Genomic DNA, 20,585 nt, shown 5'->3' on the forward strand with positions numbered 1-20,585 from the left:
ACACCTTTGTTGGTCTGAAAGGTGCTACTGGACTCTGATTTTGTTGACCTCGAATAAAACTTTCTTGGCCTTAAAAGGTGCCATCGGTCTCCAGTTTCGTCCTGCTGCTTCAGACCAACACGGCTATGCAACGGAATCTATGGTTTTGGTACTGAATATTATTTCACAGCGACCTATATGGACTCCGGGGAATGGCAGCGGACAGGAAGGCCTGGAGGATCATTGTCCATAGGGCCGCGATGGGTTAGACCAGGGGTAGTCAAACTGTGGCCCTCCAGATGTCCATGGACTACAATTCCCAGGAGCCCCTGCCAGCGTTCGCTGGCAGGGGCTCCTGGGAATTGTAGTCCATGGACACCTGGAGGGCCGCAGTTTGACTACCCCTGGGTTAGACTAACAACAACATAGGCAGAAGTGGCCATGGCCAAACTGTGGCCCTGCCAGAGATTTCCATGCACTACAGTTCCCATGAGCCCCTACAAGCGCGATGCTGGCAGGGGCTCATAGGACTTGTAGTCCACGGACCTCTGGAGAGCCTCAGTCTGGCTACCCCGGCCAGGCAAGAGTGACCAAACTGCGGCTCTCCAGAGGCCCACGGACTACAACCACCATGAGCCCCTGCCAGCACCATGCTGGCAGAGGCTCTTGGTCATTGCAGTCCCCGGCCCTCTGGAGCGCCGCAGTTCACTTCAGGCGGCCAAAATTGATTCCCTCACGCCAAACATGAATCCAATTCCAGAGGAAGTGCCCCGCCTGGAGCTGGCAACCCGCCCCGCCCCCGAGCGGCCAGGAGGAGGGCGGCGTCTCCCGGGGGATCCCCAGGCCCCGCCTGGAGGCTGGCACCCCTCCTCCGAGGCCGAGCGGGGCGGAGCTGCGTGAGGGGCCGGGCCGGGCCGGGCTGAGGCGGCGGGGGCCGCCCTGTGAGGAGGAAGACGCCGCCGCCGCCGCCCTGTGAGGAAAAGTTGCGCGGCCGCCCTGAGGGAGGCGGAGGAAGGAGGAAGGAGCATGGAGCGGAGCGCCAGCCCGCCCGACGCCGAGGAGGAGGAGGACGACGCGGCGGCTGAGGAGGAGGAGGAGGTGGCGGCCCCCGACTCGCCCCCGTTCTTCCTCCTCTACCCGGGCCGGGGAGGCGCCGCCGCCACCGCCGCGCCCGCCTGGCCTCCGCAGAGCGCCTGGAGAGCCGCCCCGCCGGGCCCCTGCGGCGTCCCGCTGCCCGTCCTGCTCAGTTACGTCGGGCCCGAGCCGGGGCAGTGCCGGGCAGGCAGCGTCGGTGAGACCCCCACCCTGTCCACCCCACCCCACCCCACCCCATGGCCTTGGAGGGAGGCTGTGGGAGGAGGGGTGCCAGCCTCCAGGCCGCACCTGGAGATCCCCCCCTCCCTCTTCCCCCGGTATTGGAGGGCCTAGTCTGCACACAATAGATAATGCGCTTTCAATGCGCTTTCGCGGCTGGATGTTCCTGTGCGGAACAGGAAAAATCGACTTCTAAAGTGCCTTCTCTCTTGTGTGCAGACTAGGGCTGGGTCCAATCCAGGTTGCCAAAGTCAGTTCCCCTGTTGGAAAGGGATGCTTGTGGGGGGACTTGATAGCAGGGCACTTCTTTGGGGTCTCTGTCCTCTGCCTGCCCGGATCTGGGAACCCTGCCCACCCCCCCATCCCCTCAAGGGGGACCTGGCAGCCCTCTATTGAAGTTTAGTCTGCTTCGAATTGCAAAACTCGGGAAAGTAGAGATGGCAGCCTCCAGGGGGGACCTGGGGATCCCCTGGAGGGAAAGCTCCTCTCCGGACTGCAGAGCCCAGTTCTCCTGGAGAAAAAGGATGCTTGGGAGGGAGGATTCTGTGGCTTTGGACCCTACTGAGGGTCCCTGTTTTCTCCAGGTTCCAGTTCGAAATTTCTAGGAGTTTCCCAACCTGGATATGGCGAGCAAACAAAAAAACAAATAAACCCCATTGGTAGCCAAAGGGGACTTGGCGATCCTGCATTGAAGTCAGTCTGTTTAGAATTGCGAACCTCCTGAAGATAGGGATGCCAGCCTCCAGGTGGGATCTGGGGATCCTCCTGAATTACAGCCTCCTCTCCAGACTAAAGGAGAAAAGGGATGCTTAGAGGGAAGACTCTGTGGCATGGGACCCCACTGAACTCCCTGTTTTCTCCAGGATCCATTCCAAAACTTCCAGGATTTTCCCAACCTGGATCTGGCAACCCTACCCTCCATCCTTGTGTGAGCGCACAAGCTCCTTGCAGTGTGGCTCTCCTTAGTTTGCACAGTTATGGCCTCATTGACAAAACTTGCGGAATCCTACATTCATGCCCCCTCCCCGTCCCCCGAATCCTCTGCATGTTTATTTGGAGCTTCCTTAACAGGACTTGCTTCTGTTTGTAGTCCTGTTGGTCTGAAGCAGGGGTAGTGAAACTGCAGCCCTCCAGATGTCTGGCTACCCCGGCCAGGCAAGAGTGACCAAGCTGCGGCTCTCCAGAGGCCCACGGACTACAACCACCATGAGCCCCTCCATGGACTACAATTCCCATGGGAATTATTTGGAGGGCCGCAGTTTGGCTACCCCAATCAATCACAGTTGGAGTCTGGTGGCACCTTTAAGACCAAGAGAAAGAAACAAGAACCAAGGAAAAGAAAATGAATCTAAAAACTTCCCCTGGAGCAGAATGCAAAACGTGTGGGGATATTCATCCATTAAAGATTTTTTTGTTTCGTTTTGCACAATTTGTTTCTGTCTCTTTATTTTGCCTTGGTGCGGCCCCTGTTTCTTTCCACCTTTAAGACCATTGAAGTTGAATTCTGGATATAAGTGTTTATATAGTGTGTGTGCACACAACACAAAAGCATATTCCCTGACTGAAACTTTGTTGGTCTTAAAGATGCCACTGGATTCAGACTTTTTAAAAAGGTTATTGCTATCATCGGTTCTTTTGCTTTGCTTCTTTTGCCCTTAGTATAACTTTCTTCTTTCACTTCCCCTTGACTTTTCTGCTCATTGCATCTGTCATAATGGGCTTTGGCTCGTAAAGTGTTTGCTGGGATGAAAGACTGGTTTGATACATGCTATAAACACATTCAGAACGTTTTGAAGTTCCTCCTTGGAATTTGCTGCCAAGTCAAAGGGCATAAGTTTGCAGCTGTCATCTGTACTTTTTAAAATCTTTTGTTTCCTTTAATAATTGTTTTCTTTAATCCCCACCACACACGCCTTTTCTATTCAGTGCATCAGTCAAAATGGGCTTTTGCCCATAAGAGCATTTGTTGGCATAAAAGATTGCTTCAGTACAAGCTAAAAACAAGTCTTAGGACAGGAATGTCATGAAAGCCCCAATCTTGTGTACGTTTAGTTGGACGTTCCTCAATGACACTTACTCCTAAGTAAAGAGCCAGAGATACGGAGTTGTCATTTTTTTTTATGTTCGTTTCCTTCTCCTTTAATATAGCTTTGTTCTTTCATTCTTCCTTTCCCCCCACATGCCCCACCCTTTCCATTCATTGCATCTGTCCAAGTGGGCTTTTGCCCACAAAAGTGTTTGTTGAAATAAAAGTTGGTTACTTTTCAGGGCCACAAGGCTGCAACAGACCAATTGCTCCATTATTATTAACACAGGATGCCTTCCCTCTCACTGGTGATACTCCCCCTTCCTCTAGGATTTAATTGTTGGTGTCAGAAAACTATTTTCTTCATTCCTTTCAAGGAGCTCATTGTTTTAGAAAAGTCCGGGGAGTTGTAATCCAAGTCCGTTGCTTTAGATGTCATTTCAGACTGACTGAATCGATTTGTGCTGTGCAATCAATGCACTTTCAGTCTCCCTGAGAAAGTTGGTAATAAGTGAATAAATAATAGTCTTTTTAAAGTATCAGGTATGTTGTAAGCACAGTTGTGTTCGGTTGGATGTAGTTTCGCTCTGTATTTTGGGTCACATGGAAAACGCGGAGAGGGAAGAAGCGAAGCAAACCGCTTATGCACAGGACGGGACGCAACGGCGGCAAAACCCAGAGTAACCGATTATGCACGCGGCGACCCCGGCGCCGCTTCTGGTTGCGCCCCGGTCAAAGCTGCGCTTTCTTTTGCGTTTCACTAACGCGGCTTTTTCGGCGGCGTGCACCGAATATGCGGCCGGTTGCAGCCGGAGCCGTGCATTATCAGTTATTTTAATCGCCGCCATTGCACCCCAAATGCGCGCTATTCCCCCCCGTGCATAATGGGCCCATGTGAGGCTAGCTGGGTGGCATTTTGAAAAAGAGCTACCTTGGTTGTAGCACCAAAATTATGGGATTCTTTACCCAAAGAGATTTGTCTGTCTTTTCTATTATTGCCTTCTGCCAGCGAATTAAGGCTTACCTGTTTGTCTGATAGACCTGTGCCAATTCTTCATCCTTTCTATGTGCTTATGTGTTTTGCTTCATAGGTTTTTAATCTCGCTTTAATGTTTGTATTGTTTACTTCAGAGATCCTGAATAGGGTGGAAAGGTAGCTTTAAAATGTTTAAAATAAATGCAAAAATTTGGAAAGTGGTGATAACTCTGCTGGCAATGAGATGGATTACAATGTCATTAGGTCCACTGAATTATTTGTATTGATTTATGGAGTCTATCCCACATACATTTTGAACATTTTCTCTACATAACAGCCTCAAGTGGCATTAACTAAGTATTAGAAACAGAAAAATAATGCCAACATGTAAAGCTTTTTTAGACAAAAGTAGAGAATCATATATACATATAAGGTTATTGGTATTATAAAAATGTGTATTTCACACATGGAGCTTATTTGTATACACACCTTAAGCCAGGGGTAGTCAAACTGCGGCCCTCCAGATGTCCACGGACTACAATTCCCACGAGTCCCTGCCAGCGAATGCTGGCAGGGGCTTGTGAGAATTGTAGTCCGTGGACATCTGGAGGGCTGCGGTTTGACTACCCCTGCCTTAAGCCATCTGGAACTGCGATATTTATTTGTCTGGTCTTAAACAAAGATAATATTTATATTTTGCTTCGAAACTCAGCTTAGTAATTTAGTTGACCAAATTGGTATATATTACTTCATTCTGATCTTCTAAAAACCGCTGGACTTTATGTATTATGTGTATAATATTTATAAATAAATTTTAAAAATACAAATATTATCTTAGTTTTAGCTTCCTGACTGTACTTCTCCTGTCCACCCCAGGACAGTGATAACAGGACAAAAACTCAGAAACTTACAGAACAAAGGGGGGGGGGGATAATTATTATAGACAATGTTTAGGAGAGTGGATTGAGAGAATTGAAGGCTTGGTTAGCACTGGGATCTGTGTGCCGAAATGATGCATTGCAAGGACTGAGTTGCAGTTCTGGAATACCAGTTCAACTTGCCCAGTGGTGTGAGCGCCTCCTTGTCTACAGATTTTAGCAGGGTTAATGAAGTATTATGCTAATTTGTACCTTAACTCTGTGAGTCAGTTAAATATCTCTGTTAAAGAGAGGAAGAGTCAGAGAGGTTACTTGCAGCTAGAAGGTTACCAGAACAAGTAACTGGTAGCTCTTCCCTAATAGGAAGGGGTGAGGTAGTAACTTCATATCATGGAATTGGCTAATTTTATTTATTTATTTATTATATTTATATACCGCCCTCCCCGGAGGCTCAGGGCGGTTTACATTGAACTTATGAACCATACATGAAACAATCTTAGTTAATAATCATACAATAATATTAATAACAGTGGTTGTAACAGTATAACAATATAATATAACAGTACAACAATGCAACAGTGCAGTGGCACAACAGGTCCAGAGTGCTCTGGTGGAGTTCTGGGAGGAAGGGGGGAAAGCGGGGGCCCTTTGTTCGTTGTCAGTTGTGCCTGGTCTTAACCAAATGCCTGGCGGAAGAACTCCTTTTTGCAGGTCCTGCGGAACTGTTTAAGCTCCGTCAGGGCCCTGATCTCTTCTGGGAGCTCATTCCACCAGGTGGGGGCCAGGACAGAGAATGCTCTGGCCCTGGTCGAGACCAGGCGGACTTCTTTAGGGCCAGGGACCATTAGCCGGTTGGTGGCGGAGGAGTGCAGAGCTCTTTTGGGGGCATAGGCAGGGAGGCGGTCCCTCAGGTACACTGGGCCCTGACCGTGAATGGCTTTGAAGGTAATTTCCAGAACCTTTAGTCTGATAATAGTCCAGGAATAGTATATTATTTGGAATCGATTTCTTATTAGCCATGATGTTTCTGTTCTGTTATTTGCAGATAAAACCTCTCAGTTCCACTCCTGCATGGATATCAGTCTGTGCATTGGACTGTAGAGGTGACTGTAGGGGTCCTTTTTGTATCCCCAAGTGATAGGGGAAGGGCTGTGGCTCAGTGGTACAGCATCTGCTTGGTATGCAGAAAGTCCCAGGTTCAATCCCCAACATCTCCAGCGGGAGGACTAGGCAGGAGCTAAGGTGAAGGATGTCAGCCAGAGACCCTGGAGAGCCATGGAGAAGGGCTGTGGCTCAGTGGCAGAACATCTGCTTGGCATGCAGAAGGTCCCAAATTCAATCCCTGGCATCTCCAGCTAAAAGGATGAGACTCCGAGGAGCCAGTCTGAGTAGATAGTATTCACTTTGATGGACCAGGGGTCTGATTCATGTTGTCTTGACATTTGCCATTCTTGGCTAGTGAACTGAATTTTAAGGCTTGTTGGCAGAAATTCTTATTGAGAGCCATTGTGGTGTATAGGTGTTAACCTGTTGGGCTAGGATTAGAGAGACCTAGATTTGAATTCACACCCTGGCATGGAAACTTGCTGTGCCAGTCAAACACTCTGTCGGGAACCCGCTTGCTAACTGAAAAAACAGGGTGCCCCTTTGAAGAAAACGTCACGCCAGGCCTGGTGAACGATACAACAGGAACAAGCTTTATTTCAGCAACGTGGAGTCCGCTGGTATGGAGTAAGAGCTTCCACCGAACTCCAGGTGGAAGCTCCCTTTTATACAAAACCCACCTCCTTAGGCTGTATTGCCCCACCCAGTACTTGCGGAGGGAACATGCTGATACAATCATGACTCATGCACATATGCGAGGTTTTCCGGGGTTCCTGATGGCCCATTTTCCTGGAACAAAGGGCCATCTCCGGGCCCTTGTCAAAAGGTGGAGGGGGACATTGAGGTTCTTTAGCGGCCATTGCCACCTCAACGATCGGGTGGGGCGCCCAGCTGCCGGCTTGCCTATGATCACCATGCCCTACCTCCGTGATCGCGGGCGCCTCTGATGGCGGGGTTCGGTCCCGTTCCCAAGCCACCAAGGACCGAACCACGACATTCTGCCCCCCCAAAGGTCCATTCTCCAACCCCCCGGGACGGCCAGGATACCGCTTGTGGAAACGTTCAGTGAGTCGGGGCGCAAGGACGTCCGCTGCCCAGACCCATTCCCGGTCCCCCAAAGCGAAGTCCTTCCATTCCACGAGGTACTGCAACTTCCCCCTGTGGAGTCTAGAGTCCAGGATATCCGCCACCTCGTGGTGCTCCCCCCCCGGCAGGACCTCGGGCGCTGGCGGGGAAAACACGGGGTGCCAAACGTCACCGTCCGGAGTTTTTTTTAGAAGGCTCACGTGAAAGACGGGATGGATGTGCCGGAGGTTCTTGGGGAGCTTGAGCTTGACCGAAACTTCGTTGATTGGGGCCAAGACCTCGAAAGGCCCCAAAAACCGAGGGCCTAGCTTCTTGCTGGGCAAATTCAACCGTAGGTTCCGGGTGGAAAGGTAAACTCGATCCCCCGGTCGGATCTCCTCAGCTGGTCGTCTCTTCCGGTCGGCGTCCTCTTTCTGCGCTGCCTTGACTTTGTGGAGCTGCTCCTGCAGCGACTTCCAGCAGCTCCCGGCACGCTTCCCCCACTCGCGAAGGTCGGCCGATTCCCGGGCGGGGACCTCTCCAAGCTCCGGGAAGTGTCTCAGGTCTGTCCCGTAGACGACGGCAAAAGGCGACATCTCCGTGCTGCTGTGGTCTGCGTTGTTGTACGCGAACTCGGCCAGGGGGAGCAGGGGCACCCAGGTGTCTTGATGATAGGAACCGAAACACCGCAAGTACTGCTCCAGTACTTGATTAACCCGCTCGGTCTGCCCGTCCGTCTGGGGGTGGTAAGCGGAGCTCAGCCCTTGCTCGATGTCTAACAGGCGCAGGAAAGCTTGCCAAAACCGGGACACGAATTGTGAGCCCCGATCGGAAATCACCTTGTCCGGCAGCCCGTGCAGTCGGAACACGTGATCCAGGAACATCCGAGCCAACTGTGAAGCACTGGGGACACTGGCGCAAGGAATGAAATGGGCCTGTTTGGAAAATAGATCTACCACCACCCAGATCACCGTTTTCCCCTTGCTGGGAGGCAAGTCTGTTATAAAGTCCATGGAGATCACTGACCACGGCCGGGTCGGGACCTCGAGCGGGTGCAGCAGACCTTTCGGCTTGCCAACCCCCGGCTTGCAGGTCAGGCAGACAGGACAACCACTGACGTAAGCTTTTGTGTCCCGCCGCAGACTGGGCCACCAAAACCGCCGCCGGGCCAACTTCCAGGATTTTACGAAACCGAAGTGCCCGGCGGTCTTAGCATCGTGGCAGAGGCTGAGGGCTTCCCGTCGTAGCCCTTCCGGGACGTAGACAGCCTCCCCCCTCCGCCAGAGACCGGAGTCCAAAATCAAAGAGTCCCGGAGCTCAGCCAGCTCCTCGTCTGTCCCGTAGGCTGCCACTAGGCGGTCTCGGAGCGGGGCGGTCGCCGGGTCGGGCTCCCATTCCTCCCTGGCCCGACGCCTAGTGACGACCCCCCGTCCCAGCTGCTCCTCACCAAACACGGACCTGGTGCAGGGAGCGTACCCCTCCCCATAATGCGGCAGACGGGAGAGGGCGTCCGCGAGGAAATTCTCTTTGCCGGGGATGTGACCAAGCTTGAAATTGTACCGCGAAAAGAACTCCGCCCACCTCATCTGCTTGGCGTTCAGGGATCGCGGTTGCCGGAGCGCCTCCAGATTCTTGTGATCTGTCCAGACCTCGAACGGCTCCTCTGTTTCCTCCAGCCAATGCCGCCATTCGGTGAGGGCGAACTTAATCGCAAACGCCTCCTTCTCCCAGGTAGACCAGTTCCGCTCCGTTTCGGCGAATTTTCGTGAGAGGTAGGCCGCCGGCCTCAGCTGTCCCGCCTTGTCTCGCTGCAGGAGAACCGCCCCGGCTGCTGCGTCGCTGGCGTCGACTTGTACCACCATCGGCTGGGTTGGGTCGACGTGCAGTAGCGTGGGCTCAGACGCGAAAGCTTGCTTGAGGGCCAGGAACGCTGCCTCCAATTTCTCATTCCAGCCGAGCGCTGCGCTGGGCCGCGTGGCGCGAGGACCTCTCCCCTTGGTACCTAGCAAGTCCGTGAGGGGAGCCACTACGGAGGAGTATCTGGGGATGAAGCCTCTAAAAAAGTTAGCAAACCCCAGGAAGCTTTGTAGCTGTTTCCGGGTGCGGGGCCTTTCCCAGGCCAGCACCGCCTGCACCTTCTCGGGGTCCATAGCTATGCCCTGGGCTGAGATGCGGTAGCCCAAATAGTCCAGGGAGGGACGGTGGAATTCGCACTTAGCCAGCTTCACGTATAGGTGGTTTGCCAGCAGGCGCTTTAACACCTCCCTCACCAGGGTCACGTGCTCTTGGGGATCTTGGCTGTAGATCAGGACGTCATCCAAATAAACCACCACCCCCTGAAACAGAAGGTCCTGCAACACCTCATTAATTAGACTCATGAAAACCCCAGGTGCCCCGCTTAAGCCGAACAGCATCACTTTAAATTCGAATTGTCCCAATTGACAGTTAAACGCTGTTTTCCACTCATCCCCCTCCCGGATGCGTACCCGGTAGTACGCCTCCCTTAGGTCCAGCTTAGTGAACAGAGTCCCTTTGCCCAGCCGGGCCAGCAAATCCGGGATCAGCGGGAGGGGGTAAGCGTTCCCCGCTGCGATGGCGTTGAGGCCCCGGTAGTCCTGGCACAGCCGTCGGGACCCATCCTTTTTCCGGACGAACAAGACTGGAGCTCCCATGGGACTGGAAGCGGGCCGGATGAAACCTCGGGCCAGATTTTTATCCAAAAACTCCCGGAGGTCCTTGAGCTCATCCTCACTCATCTTGTAGATGCGCCCTTTGGGTAGTACCGCCCCCTCTGGGATGTTGATAGCGCAGTCCGTGCGGCGGTGTGGGGGTAGCTCGTCCGCTTCCCGCTCGCTGAAAACGGCTGCGAGGTCTCGGTACTCTGGCGGGACCTCGGGCTCTGGTTTCTCCTGCTGCGCCGCCGCCGCTCCCCTGGGACGCGCCGCCGTCCTCTTGTGGCTGGAATTCTCGTGGGGGACCCGATGCCGTGCACCCACCGTCAAGTCGAACTTCAGGGTCCCCGCCCGCCAGTCCACCACGGGGTTGTGTTCCTTCAGCCAATCCAGGCCCAACACCGCCCGATATCCCGCTACGGGGACCTGGATCAGCCACCGCAGCTCTTGGTGGTCCCCTATGTGGATGGCGATAGGACCCACCTCCTCCCCGAAAGGTCCCCCCTGAATCGGGCTGCCGTCCATCTGGACGAAAACCAGGGGAACCTTCCGAATGCGCTTCGGTAGCCCCAAAGCCCGGGCTATCTGGGGGTGGACCATGCTGTGGTCACATCCAGAGTCCAAAAGAGCCTCCCCCACCCAACTTAGTCCGTTCTCCGGGTTCCGGAGCTCTAAAATTACCACGTTTGGAGGTCGCGCCTCATGCTGCAGGGGTTTTCCCTCGCACCGCGGGACCTGCTGCCCGGCGCCGTCTACAGCAGGTCCTGGCCGTTTCCCGTCGCCTGGGCGCTTCCCGGTTCGTTGCAGAGGTCCTCCGCCCGGCGTGCCTGCTGGGGGCGTGTCGCACCTCCCCCCTGGGAGAGCCCGCGGTCCTCCCCCCCTTGCCGTTGGCACGCTGCTGCGAAATGTCCTGACCCCCCGCATTTCAGGCACAGACCTTCCCGGCGTCTCCTTTCCCGCTCGGGGTTCGGGGGTCGTTTGGGGCGAGAGTTGTCGGGGCCCGGTCTCGGCGCCTCGGCTGACCCGCCTTTGGCCTCCCGGGGGGGTGCGGCGGCCCAACCCAGGCTGGCTTCCAGCTTGGCGACCACAAAACACCACCCCTCCAGTGTAGACAGATCTTCTTCCGTCCCCTTGATCACGGCCCATTCCCTGAGCTTCGGGTTAAGGCCCTCCCGGAAGTACTCGATTTGGGTCTCCTCGTTCCAGGAGAACACCTTGCCTGCTTCCCTCCGGAAAATGTCTATATAGTCCATAACCCCCCTAGTACCCTGTCGAAGTCCCTTGATCCGACTCTTTGCCTTGTCCTCAGCCTGGGGGTCCTGGAATCGTCGGCGGAGCGCGACCACGAAGTCCTGCAGGTCCCGAGTTGCCGGGTCGCCGCGCTCGGCCAACCCTAGGTACCACTGACCCGCCTTGCCCTGGAGACATGAGGCCACCCCCCAGACCAAGTCCTCGGAGTCCTCATACCGGTCTCCATACCTCCGGGCATGCGTCAGCGCGTGGAGGAGGAACTGCGGGAGGTCGTCCGGCGTCCCGTCGAAACGCGCCTTAAGCTCTGGGGGGGAACGTTTTGGAGAGTAGTCCGACCCCCTCCGGATCCGGGATTCTCGGCGTCCGCCGTCTCGTCCTGCTCCGCTCCACCGGCTACCAACTTGCCCAACGACGCCGTGCCGCTCCCTGCCTTGCACGTCGCTCCTGCGTTGGTCCGGCTCTCGCCGCCCCGTCGGCTCACCCGCTCCCCCGAGATCCTCTGCTATCTCGCCTCTCCGCTGGCCGTCTCGCCTACTCGGGACTGAAAACTGCTCCGGGTCGGGGTCCGGGGCCCGCTCACCAGTACCGGGCTCGTCCTCGTCGCTGGAGACGTCCTCACTCGACGCGATCCCCTCCGCTGTTGTATTACCAGTCCCCCCGGGCCCGGCCCGAGCTTGCTCACGGGCTTCAGCTGCCTGCAAGCGCCTGGCCAAGTCCGCCATGGCCCGCCGCAGGTCCTCTAGGGATTCCTCAGGTCCTACCGGGCGAAGCGCCTGCCTCAGCTGGGTGTCCCAGGTTGGGGCCAACCCCCCAGACCTCGGCGCGCTCCCCGCCGTGCTTGGGAAACCCATGGCCCGGCGCCTTCCCTTGGCCGCCGCTGCCGAGGGTCTCGGGGTCCCGGACAGCTGCTCCTGGCCCCCCGATTTTCGGAGGAAATCTCCCGGGGACATTAAACTCATGTTCCCGGGGTTTGTGGGGGTCGAGACCGCCCCGTTGCTTGAAAACGCCATCTCTGGATCCGTCCCGATAAGCGCTCGGATGCGATGCCGACCCTGGAGTTCGGTGGGAAGCTCTTACGATGTCGGGAACCCGCTTGCTAACTGAAAAAACAGGGTGCCCCTTTGAAGAAAACGTCACGCCAGGCCTGGTGAACGATACAACAGGAACAAGCTTTATTTCAGCAACGTGGAGTCCGCTGGTATGGAGTAAGAGCTTCCACCGAACTCCAGGTGGAAGCTCCCTTTTATACAAAACCCACCTCCTTAGGCTGTATTGCCCCACCCAGTACTTGCGGAGGGAACATGCTGATACAATCATGACTCATGCACATATGCGAGGTTTTCCGGGGTTCCTGATGGCCCATTTTCCTGGAACAAAGGGCCATCTCCGGGCCCTTGTCAAAAGGTGGAGGGGGACATTGAGGTTCTTTAGCGGCCATTGCCACCTCAACGATCGGGTGGGGCGCCCAGCTGCCGGCTTGCCTATGATCACCATGCCCTACCTCCGTGATCGCGGGCGCCTCTGATGGCGGGGTTCGGTCCCGTTCCCAAGCCACCAAGGACCGAACCACGACACACTCTCAGCTTAACCTCCCTCACAGGGTTGTTGTGAGCAATAAAATGGAGGAGAGGAAAAGCGGTCTTTCTCCAATCATGGAAAGAAGCAGTCTGATGCCTGCTGAAGAAATTGCCCTTGAATAAAAATAGGCAGTTTTTCAAACTTTTGGGGGGAAGGGACTAACAGTATGGTGGCTGAGCAATTACAATGCTTCCTGTATATGACAGATCTACCTGTCACCCTTTTCAACCTGACCTCAGGTACAGAGGTGGCTTGCTTGCTTTCTTGGTTATGTGTCTGTTGGTAGGTATGGGGCATGCTTGTCTTTTAATACCACTTGACGCATCTGCTGCTTTTGACATGGTGGACAGTTTGGTTTTGTTTAGAGTGCTTGGAAAGTGCCATTGGGGCAGAATACATTGTGCTCTGCATTGTGGAGGTGGCTCAATTCTGTCGGGTTTGGTTAGGAGCCCTTGTGTTAGAAGAGTCACAGGGTGGCAGAACCCAAAATGCATTCGGTTGTTTTAGATTCAGTAGTCTGCAGGGTGGCCTTAAGCTAAGCATCTTGAACTAATTCCCTCGTCTATAAAAGAGGCATAATGGTGTCTTGGAGGCTGATCAAGACAAGGAAACATAATCTGCTCTTGTCCCAATTTTTTTTAATATATATATTTTTTCATGTTGAAAGAATTGGGTTCTCCTTCTGGCTTGCCTGACTATGGAGCCTGTTCTTTTGAAGGAAATTTATTTATATCACACACACACACACACTTAAATTTATTAACCGCCACTCCCGGATGTGCCGACTCAAAGTGGTTTACAGTAAAATCTATAAAACAGAATAAAACCATTTACACTATTGCATCATAATCCCAACCATTCCCTCCCAACCCACCAATCCAGACCCAATTCTCACTGCCCACCAGCCTCGGAGAGGCCACCTGCCTAGATGGATGGCATCCAGAGGCCCTCTAAAGGAGGGACCCAGATTTTCCTTAGCCTGGCCTCAATTGAATTCCTGGTCTAAGAGCTTTGTCTTGCAGGCCAAGCGGAACTGTGATAGCTCCGTCAAGGCACTCAGCTCTTCCAGGAGCTCATTCCACCAGGTCAGGGCCAGCCTGAAGAAGCTCTGGTTGAGGCCAGGCGTGCTTCCCTGGGGGCTGGGAATCACCAGCAGATTCAAACCTGCAGAGTACAATGTCCTGCAAGGGGCATAAGGAGACCAGTGTTCTCTCAGATATGCAGGGCCCAGACCACGGATGGCCTTGATGGTAAGTAACAAAGCCTTGAACCTGATCCGATACAGAACTGGCAACCAGGGCTGCTGCCTCAGCATAGGTTAGATATTAGATGATCTAATGAGAACCTTAGCAGCCTTATTTTGTACCAACTGTAATTTCCGGGTCAAAAACAAGGGAAGGTCCGCGTAGTGTGAGCTACAGAAGTCTAGTTTGGAGGTGACCATTGCATGGATCACTGTGGCCAGATGCTCCAGGGTCAGGTAGAGCACTAGTAGGCTGGCCTGGCACAGATGGAAAAACATGACCTGGGCTACTATAGTGATTTGTGCCTCCATAGATAAGCAGAGGTAATTTAAGCAGAGGGATGCTTTTATTGTGAGAAGAGGTAACCCCAGCCAAAGTGCCAAAAGGTCCAACCCAAAATAATATGGCATCAGGTTTTATATCTTTTGATTATACAGTCACTACATGTGGGTCTTGCACGTAAAATTCATCCTTCATCACACTATAGTCATAACACAAATCCTTGGGTCACTGGGCAGGGTCGGTTTGCCCATTTCTCATACAGGAGCTTTCTTTTTAGTGCCCACATTCTGGTTCCCCTTATCTTGCATGTTTCCCTAAATACAGTTTACAAGCTGCGCATTGTCCTTCCGTGATAGATGAAGTTTTGGCTTGCGTCTGGCACCATATTGGGGACCCCTGCATTAGATACTATGCATCATTAACCCATGTTATCCTGTCCAGAGCCATTCTGGATCTCTAGTAGACTATTTCAGATGACCACCCCATTTGTGCACCATGTTTATTATCATTAATATTGAGCTAAACATCTATTGGCAAAGCATTGGGTGCGTAACAATAGGATCACTTTCTTGTTCTGTCCTTAATCCTTTCGACGTTCCTTAAATTGGCACAATGGCTATGAAGGACAGCTAAATTTAGAACCCTGACGTCTTTTACTGCACACCACAAGTTGTGCTTAATGCGCATTGAAATCCTACGTGCGCCGAGAGCGGCCAGTTCCCACCGTGAGGTTGATCAGAAGCGTCTTTCAGAGCCTTTTTTGTCCGGTGAGGCGGACCAAGGGATGAAAAGCGTGCATTGTGCTATGCCTGTGATCGCAGATTGACTAGCAGGGTCTGAAAAGGAGACCAGGGATGGTGAGAGCCGGATTGGTTTAATTGCTCTTTCTGCATCAGCATCAGCAGCATCTATGAAGCATCCTGGGAATTGCCTGCCCTACTGTCGGAGCAAGCTGGTCACATGAGTCTGAATTTTCAGTTCAGTTCATTAGTCAGCCATTTTGGTCAACACCCTGCTTACTGCGCATAACCGATCCTGTTGGCACCCTGCGTCTTTGAGGGAGAGAGGGAGAGAAGCTGGTACCTTTCAGCAATTTTGGATGCCTTTTTCTTCTGTTTTTATTTTTATTTTGGGGGGCTTTTAAAATACCCTCCTGGGAAGCTTGAAAAGGAGCTGTTTTTTTGTTTGTTTCTGATGCAGAGGCCACGTTTGCTGTGGCCGTTCAGGAGGAATACCTTGTAGTTACACTGAAGAAAGGGAAGAGACCCGTGGAGGAAAACAGAGGAAGACTACAGAGGAAGAAGGGGGCATCTATCCCCTTGCCTTGCCTTGCCCTGGTCTTCTGGAAACCAGTGCAGTGCGAGCAAATCTTTTCCTGACCTAGCGAGGATTTCCCCCCTCCTTAATCAGAAAGCCTTTTCTTTTTAGTTCTTTTCCCCCCTTTTATTGTTGTACCAGCTGAGTCATCATGTCTGCTCTGACGCCTCAAAGTGACATGCCAACCCCCACCACCGACAAGATCACACAAGCTGCCATGGAGACCATCTATCTTTGCAAATTTCGAGTGTCCATGGACGGAGAGTGGCTCTGTTTGCGAGAGCTGGATGACATCTCGCTTACACCCGACCCCGAACCTACCCATGAAGGTATGGTTGTGTCCTCTACCTTAAGAAGGCCTGCGGCCCTCTTTTGTTGATGTTGTTCCAGCTTAAAGGATTTGGGAAAGAATGTTATTGATATCTGACATTTCAAAGGGTTTGCGCATGAGGCTGCACAGTTTACACATTTTTAACAGCTGCGTATGCCGTATGATCCGTGTAGATTCTAAGTCAGCTGCTGAACTTTTGAGAACCAGCATTTTATTCCTTAGAAACCAATTTTGAAATCTTTGTTTTCCTAAGATGCTTCCCCCCCCCCGAAAAAGGTATACCAGATTGAGACAAAGTTGTATATTATGAAAAAAAATTATTTTTAATATAGTGCTTCAGTCTGTATTTTGATTAAAATTTTGATTTCAAAAAGCATCTGTTTTGTCAATAGATCCCCCCCCCCCCGTTTAATATAACGTGACATTTAAGAGACTAGAAGCTTCAAGGACTTCCTTAGCTAGGTATTGTCTTGAAGCTGTACCATTCTTATTGTTTAATACCTTGATAATCAGAAAACATATTTAGCTGTCTCTTCCTGTTTATTTTGACCAATAACTCATAATGGCCTAGCTTGATGAGCAAGGCAGTTTATAGGAATTTTATAGAAAACATATTTAGGTTCTCCTGTTCTCAGTACCTTTCCTTATTTGCTCCTTGGCTCCCTGCTGCATTGATTGCTATGAATTACAGGTGAAAATCCACTTTTGGGGGGTAGCATCCTGCCCCAGTTTTTTAATACCTATTGTGATTGGACTTCATTGCCATTTGACATTTTCATGATGCTTTCCTTGGGGGGAATTTATTTCCCCCATGATGCATTGAGCAAAATTGAAGCAGGTCCCCTAGTGAAACTGCACTTGCCCGTGCATCCCTCCCCCCCCTTTTGTTCACACGTTGGTTCCCATCTCTGACCCGGAAATAAAACACAGCTTGTTGGTACTGACTGCATTGTCTTCATTAGCTCCTGCCAACAGCCTACGACCCTTGGTTTCTGCAGTTCAGCATTGGGGGTTTGGCCCATGGCGTAGGAACTGGAAGCTGGAAGTCAAAAGATCCAAAACAAGAGGTTGAAGGGGTTGGAAAATACAGGCAAACAATATAAAATAAGAGGATGCACGCTTCCTTATCTAGTGCATCTTTGTGCTAATACATTTGTGGCACCTTCTAAAACAAAGGAAGCTTGTTATTTATAGATGGCACCATACCTGTCACATGGCGCTGTATAGAATAAACAAAAAAGGCAGTGCCTCAAGGAACTTACATTTGAATTTTTAGAAGTGGGGAAGGTGATGAAGGTGATAAAAGAAACAAAGGTAGCGGGACTGCTTTGAGGAAACACACCTGTTCTGTGTGGAGGTTCATAAAGAGCTGTTTGAGTCTTAATTCGACCTGCTCTTGTTTTCGTATCATAGCTTTACTCTTTCTCAAATGAGTTAGGCATAGTGTTGGAGAGCTGATTTAAAAATAACATTCTTTGGTCCATTTAGTCCAGAATACCAGCTCTGACCCCTATGTATTTTCCATTTATTTCACCTAGGGTTGTTTACCAACAAATAGATTCAAACAAGTAGCTGTGTTGGTCTGAAGTAGCACAATAAAATCAGAGTCCAGTAGCCTTGAATAAATCTTTGTTGGTCTTAAAGGTGCTACTGGACTCTGATTTTGTTGTACCAACAAATAGTTTTAGGAGAACTTATGCTTGCTTCACTGCCCGAGCTTGCTTACACAAACAGGGTACGAATTCATGCTTGCAGCAATTCAGAAAACAAAAACATCCTTCAGTAACAGAACTTGTTATCCTTTCTCTGTCTTGGTGTATCAACAGCATCATGGTCGGTACCCCTAGTGGTTGGATTTTGAAAGGATCCATTGATTGCAATTGATTCAGGGTAGAAGGGTGTGGTCTCGGGATCCTACAGTTTGCTTTGTTTAAAGGAACCTGCAATGAGGTCCTTGAATTGAGATTAGTTAGCAATACCGTATCAATTTAGCATCGCTGGCACTGCTTGCACGCTGAGATTTTGCTGTGGTTTGGTATCCACCCTGGAGTGGCCTTTTCTTTGGGGGGGGGGGGGGCATCTACACAATATCCCAGCCAAATCATCCACTTTGTGGATTTTGCCACACTTTGCTGTGATCTTTTCCGAACCTGGTTTGGTCGATCGCTTTGCAAAGATCGCAGTCAAAATGCATTTGTATGCTATGAGAACAGGACAGTACATGCTTTTGCAGGTCTTGGCCGTGTACACTGTAAATGTCTCTTTGTTTGCATTGACGGCAAAAGCTAACGAAGGAATTGTCACCATGTGGAAGCAGCTTTTACTGTGTAAATATACACCGAGGCAGAGCTGAATTAGTCTTATGGTTTATTTTTGTTAAAAACAGTCTGGCTCATCAAAGTGAATTGAAATTAACCAAGCAGGGTACAGTATATCTCAGTGCCAAGTTACTTATATTGTCAAATTAGATATAATTTCACGAGTGTGTCTTCTTGCTGTATCCAGTCAAAGTCCATCTAGTTCAGTTTTGTTTTCAAGAATCCTGGAAACCAGCAGGCAGTAGGTGGCTCACAAATATCCCATGAAGTACCTTCTCTTTGAAATAGGGATGCCAACCTCCAGGTGAAATCTGGGGATGCTCCAGAATTATGGCTCATCTCTAGACTACAGAGAGCAGTTCCCCTGGAGAAAATGGCTACTTTTGAGGGGGGGACTCCAAAGTAGTGTTGTACTCCCCTGTCTCTCCCAGGCCTAACCCTAGAGCCCTGCCCCCCCAGCCCTAACCCTAGAGCTTCCCAAACCTGGAACTGGCAACCCTGCCCCCCCAGCCCCCGAGAGGGGCGGGGGACACACCTGGTAACCCTACTGTTAAATTATTTTCTGCTTCCTTTCCTACTTTCTTTTACATACGATGCCTTATAAATACATTGGGGGGAAAACTGAACAACCTAGGGGAACATCAGACTATTAATTTGGTGGTGGTGATTTTTTTTCTTTGGAGCTGGCCAGTTGCAGTGTAGGATTTCTTCCTTGTAGGATTTCCCTACCTCAGTTTGGCATGCCCACCCTTCCCACAGTAGCAGGGCACCACCTATAGCTCTTCTTTGACTATAAGAGGTATTATTGAAGTACAGACACTGTGGAATGCTGTCCCTGCCAGCTTCTCTAACATTAAGAATATTAGTAGGGCCCCAGTACTCAGGCGCACACAGCCACACTATTCTGCTGCCATTTCAGCATTCAACAAGAAATACAGCAATTCTTGGTTTCTGTTAAGATGCTCACGAGGTTCACATGAATAACTGCAATCCCTTTTGCGGTTCATGTATATGAGCTAGAACCATTTTTGATCACAAAGTTTGCTTGGAAAATGAGAGAAGTGCGACTGATTAGTCAGAAAACTGCTCTCTTACGCCTGTCAGCGAGTGGGTGGAGGGTTGTAATACCAGTAGTCATTCGTTGTGTATGCTGTGCAAGGCGCCTCTGCCTGTGTATGCCACACGTAACCAGCAAGTAACTGTACTATCGATCTCCCTGATGGGCTTGCATTTATTGCCAGGAAATGATTTTCCTGTTAGACCATATTTACCTTTATTCTTTTGGTTTAGTCTTTTGGAGCATTCTTGCTCTGTAGACACTTATGCGTTTTATCCTTTGCTTCTACTTTCCCAGCAAAGAGCACGGTCTGATGAGTTAATCCAAGGAAACTTAAATGTGGATTATTCTTCCCGAGGGCAGGGAGGCTTCATGGTTTTCTGATCCCTGTGATCCTTACATTTCTGTGCCTGACAAATTTTTGACATTCCAGACCTTTTGAAAACCATGGTGCTATAGGCACTGCTCCTCAAAATATTTCTTTTTAAATAATTTGGGTGAGATTTTTGCATAAAGATCAACATAGAAACACAGAAGTGGAAGGGGTTACCTTGGGTCATCTAGTCCAAACCTTGCACAGTGCAGAAAATTCACAGTTCTGCACCCTCTCCCCCAATGATCCCTGCTCTATGCCCAAGGTTTTTGAGATTCTGGAGTATTTGGGATTTAACAGAAATAACAAACTTAGTATATAAGGTTACTGTTTGTTTAGGCTTTAATTCTAGGGGGAAACATAGTGAATAAAATATATATGACAAAATTGCAGATTAATGGGCAGATGTATTGTGGAATGCTGATTGTAATTAATTGAGACCTTTCTATTATGCTCCCTCCTTCTTTTCTCAAGGCATCTTTACAGTATCTAATCATTACATTACATTACAATATTCAAATCTATTGTCTGTTATTCCCAATATGTTCCACTATATATTTCTGGTAAGGGCTTGGAGGAGGAGCATGTCTCATGGCTTAAGTGCCACTCAGCGTTTAACACCCACTCAGGGCACCTGTCCTGCCCCTGAGTGCCTCCTCCTCCAATTGGTTTGCCTGTCTGTCCAGCGGCCAGCCAATCGCCTTCCATCCCCCACCCCTCACCACCCCCTCCTCCTTCCACTTCCCTCCAAGGCTCAGAGTCTGCAGATCCCTGACCTGTGAGAGCTGCCCCTGCTGGTGAGTTTCCTAACAGCCATAAC

The 20,585-nt window shown here is 50.9% G+C and overlaps 1 protein-coding gene across 8 annotated transcripts in view; it reads left to right on the forward strand.

The window, feature by feature from the left end:
• The first annotated feature begins 791 nt into the window (after positions 1 to 791).
• RUFY3 (RUN and FYVE domain containing 3) overlaps positions 792 to 20,585 on the forward strand; it is a 59,180-nt gene continuing 39,386 nt past the window's right edge. For 2 of the 8 annotated variants that reach the window (XR_013224982.1, XR_013224984.1), the window contains exon 1: positions 792 to 1,270. Coding sequence is in view for 5 of the 8 variants with exons in the window: in XM_077301147.1 (XP_077157262.1) it covers positions 1,006 to 1,270 (265 nt within the window). In the remaining 3 variants the exon portion in view is untranslated. Of the gene's footprint in view, positions 1,271 to 15,278; positions 16,016 to 20,585 lie in introns of those variants that run through there. The other 6 variants (XR_013224983.1, XM_077301147.1, XM_077301148.1 and 3 more) reach the window with 6 other exon arrangements.

The sequence above is a fragment of the Paroedura picta genome, chromosome 10 (assembly GCF_049243985.1).
Source record: "Paroedura picta isolate Pp20150507F chromosome 10, Ppicta_v3.0, whole genome shotgun sequence".
NCBI classification, from domain to species: Eukaryota; Metazoa; Chordata; class Lepidosauria; order Squamata; family Gekkonidae; genus Paroedura; species Paroedura picta.